The sequence below is a fragment of the Piliocolobus tephrosceles genome, chromosome 17 (genome assembly GCF_002776525.5).
Source record: "Piliocolobus tephrosceles isolate RC106 chromosome 17, ASM277652v3, whole genome shotgun sequence".
NCBI lineage: Eukaryota > Metazoa > Chordata > Mammalia > Primates > Cercopithecidae > Piliocolobus > Piliocolobus tephrosceles.
The window spans coordinates 73,219,569-73,223,229 of NC_045450.1; the positions used below are offsets into that span (position 1 = coordinate 73,219,569).

A 3,661-nucleotide genomic window follows, 5' to 3' on the forward strand; every position below is an offset into this window, starting at 1 on the left:
CGGCGCACCCCTGGCCGGCCCGGGGGTCGAGGCCCGGACGCCGGCCGACCGCGGCCCCTCGCCCGCACCTGCGCCCGCCGCCTCCCCGCAGCCCGAGCCCCGCGGCCCCCGGGACGGCCTCGGCCCGGAGCTCCAGGAGCCGCCGCCGGGCCCGCCCCCGTCCCCGGCCGCCGCGCCCGAGGCCGTGCCGCCCCTTCCGGCGCCCCCCTCCTACTCGGACAAGGGCGTCCAGACCCCCAGCAAGGGCACGCCGGCGCCCCTACCCAACGGCAACCACCGGTACTGCCGCCTTTGCAACATCAAGTTCAGCAGCCTGTCCACCTTCATCGCCCACAAGAAGTATTACTGCTCCTCGCACGCCGCCGAGCACGTGAAGTGAGCGCCCACACTACAGCCGCAGACGCTTTGCACGCCCCCGGGCGAGGCGGGGTGGGGGTCCGTCCCCAGGCCGTACGGACTCTTGCTCCTGGGAACCCCGCCACGCACAGACCTCGGCGGAGGGGCTCGCAAGGGACAGCGCCCGCCTGGACCCTTGGCACTTAATAAAGAAGTACAGTTTGATGAGCGTGGTGGACCAGGCTAGTTCTCTGAGCCGGCGGGCACACGCAGCCCGCGTCACCTCCACCCCCGGTTTGTACACAGGCCCCTGCCGGAGTCACACCGCAGGTGGTGCTAAGAGCTAGACCGAGCCTCAGGTTGGAGACCACAGCACACACTGAACCACTGCAGGGCCAGCCGCTCTGGTCCACTCCACCCCGCCCCGTCCATAACCCCTAGGGAGCGCAGCCTCCGCCCTGCTGACCCTCTCCGCGGCCTACTTGGCCACCAGACACTGAAGGGAAGGGCACTGTCCTGGCTGACCATCCCCCAACCCTGCATGGTCCTGGGGGTCCGATGTCCCCCATCCAGTCACAGGCCACCAGGGATGGCAGGGGTGGGGGCGCCCTGGGGAGGATGAAGCCCTGTGGTCGCCAAGGAGGGGTAGAACGGGCGAGTCGGTGGACAGGAGAGGAAAACCAAGGGCAAAGCGTTCCCTGGCCTTGAGGGGGTCCTGATGCTCACTGGTGGGTGCACCTCTCCCGCAGAACCAGGGCTGGGGACAACTGTGTGGTGGCAGAGTCGGTGCAAGGACCGGGGCACCCCACCCTGTCTTCCCTGCCGTGCTGGGCTGTATGGGCCGACCACACGGAGGGAATACGTGGCTGACCACAGTGAGCCACGGCATCGCCTTGCCATTTGCAGCTGGGCAGCTGTGGGCAGCCTCCAGTGTGCTTTCTCTCTGGAGAACGAAAACATTCCTCCATTCCCAACGTCACTTAATTTTTTTATTTTTGGAAACAGGGTCTCACTCTCTTGCCCAGGCTGGAGTGCAGTGGCACGCTCACAGCTCACTGCAGCCTTGACCTCGTGGGCTCAAGTGATCCTCCCACCTCAGACTCCTGAGTAGCTGGGGCTCCAGGTGTTCACTACCATGCCCAGCTAATTTTCATATTTTTTGTAGAAATGGTGTCTTGCTATGTTGCCCAGGCTGGCCAACCCTGTTTTTTTTTTTAGAGCTGAGGTCTTACTCTGTTCCCCAGGCTGGAGTTCAGTGGCATGATCATAAGTCACCTGCAGCCTCAAACTCCTGGGCTGAAACCATCTTCCTGCCTCAGCCTCCTGACTAGCTGGGACTACAGGCTTTACCCACCACACCTGGCTAACTTAACAAATTTTTATAGAGACAAGGTCTTGCCCAAGATGGTCTCAAACTCCTGACCTCCAGTGCTCCTCCAGCCTCAGCCTCCCAAAGCATTAGGGCTACAGGCATGAGCCACCATTCCCAGCCCATTTCCAGCTCTGCTTGAACTAGCTGCATTTTTTTCAGCTTTGCCCAGCAGCCCTGGTGAATGCAAGCGAACGAAGGCAGTGGTCTTGCCTCAGAAGCCCGAGGCACTCCCAGCCGGTCCAGGGCTCACTCTCCTGCCCGCAGCTCCTGGGCCTGGGTCTGCAACGCTTTCAGTGGTCTCTGATGTCTTTGTCCACCTGCCCACTAGGGTGTCTGGCCAGATGGGGCCTGTGGCCAAGGCCACTGGACAGACAGGGCTCCCACCCCATCCCAGGGACCTGAGCTCCAGGGAAGGCAAGCAGCCTTTTCCTCACGGACACCCCTTTTGTTGAAGGCCAGGTGATAATGGGGACGGGAGGCACGGACCCCTCAGCCTGCTCATCATTTGCATTGTTCTGCATGAATTTGCATGGAGGGTTCAGGAGGCTCTGCCCCCAGGTCCTCCCCAGGTGCAGGCAGAGGGTACAAGATGTTCTAAGAAATAGAAACCTTGGGGGTTGTCACTGTGTGTTCATTTAAAAGTAAACTTCTTAAAGGTGCCTAGAAACTTGAAGGATACAGTCTCTGGTGAGCGACAGGTGCTCAAAGGGGAAAAAAACTCCAGCGTCCTCACCCACCTTGAGCCCCACCCCAAACCTGACCAAGTGAGGCCCCGTAATGGAAGACACAGAGGAGAGGCTGGAAGACAGAGCCCAGCAGCGCTGCACAAACCCACCCTGCACCACAGGAGTGGGAGTTTCTGGGCCCTGCAGCCCTTTCTGAGCTCACCTCAGGCAACAAGGACCGTGTGACCGGGACCCAGACCTGAAGTCACCCCGGAGAGGGCCCCGCCATGGCCTGGACTGGAAAGCAAGGACCCTGTGACTGGGACCAAGACCTGTAGTCACACAGAGAGCCCCACCATGGCCCGGACGCGAGGCGTTAGGGCAGCACACTGAGCCTCATGAAGGGCCCTGCACCTTTGCTGGCTTGCATGACCCCCCACTGCCCCTAGCATGCAGGGCTGGGTACTGCTGCCCTCGCCCATCCCAGGTAATTCGCGTGCGGCCAGAGCCCGTCCCACTGCACCCAGGACTCGCCTCTGGCTCGCGTCTTCTGCACAGACCCTGGGGCCCCCACACCTGGCAGACGCCATCAGTCACCCCTACTCCCTCAAGCCATCACCCCAGTCCCCCCCAACCAGACCCCCACCTGGACCTCCACCCTATGCCTCCCCTGCAGCCACTGACTCGGTGGTGGCCCAGGCCTTCTCCCAACTCTTCCCCAGGAAGCTGCCAGCCCTGCTCGCAGATGCCCCCTCGCCCCCCCCCCCAGCTGTTTCTCTGTTGAGCCAGTTTCAAGGTTCTGAGTCTGCCCCGGTCTCCCCTTGAAGTTCTCCTTCCACACTCCTAGGGTAGGCTCATAGTGTTCTCTCCACTAATTCTCTAGTCCAGCCACCCGTCTCTGAGCCCTAGACCTGCAGACCTACAGCCCCAGTGTCCCTCTAGGCCCTTGATGTACCAGGAGTGACTGCACCCCCCACACACCTGTGACTTCTGCCCACACCTGCGCAGGCTCCCCCCCCCCCGACCCCCCAGCCCACCTGTCTCCCCACACCTGCGCAGGCGTCCCCCCAGCCCACCTGTCTCCCCTTACCTGTGCAGGCATCCCCCTGGCTCACTGTCTCCTCCCCTCACCTGCACAGGCGTCCTCACTGGCCCCCGCCCCTCAAGGTGGAGAGCACCAGCCTTGCCTACTCACCCTTCATTGTCAAAGCAATGCTTGATTTGTCCAAAACCCACCGCTTCCCAAACCCATCCACCATCGCTGACTCCCAGGCCTGGGACTTCACCC

The 3,661-nt window shown here is 62.3% G+C and overlaps 1 protein-coding gene across 1 annotated transcript in view; it reads left to right on the top strand.

Moving 5' to 3' along the window:
* The window catches only part of ZFPM1 (zinc finger protein, FOG family member 1), a 74,479-nt gene extending 73,914 nt beyond the window's left edge, over positions 1-565 (top strand). Inside the window, exon 11 of the mRNA XM_023228945.1 lies at positions 5-565. Coding sequence (XP_023084713.1) covers positions 5-379 — 375 coding nt within the window. The 3' untranslated portion in view covers positions 380-565. The remainder of the gene's footprint in view (positions 1-4) is intronic.
* Positions 566-3,661: the final 3,096 nt, after the last annotated feature.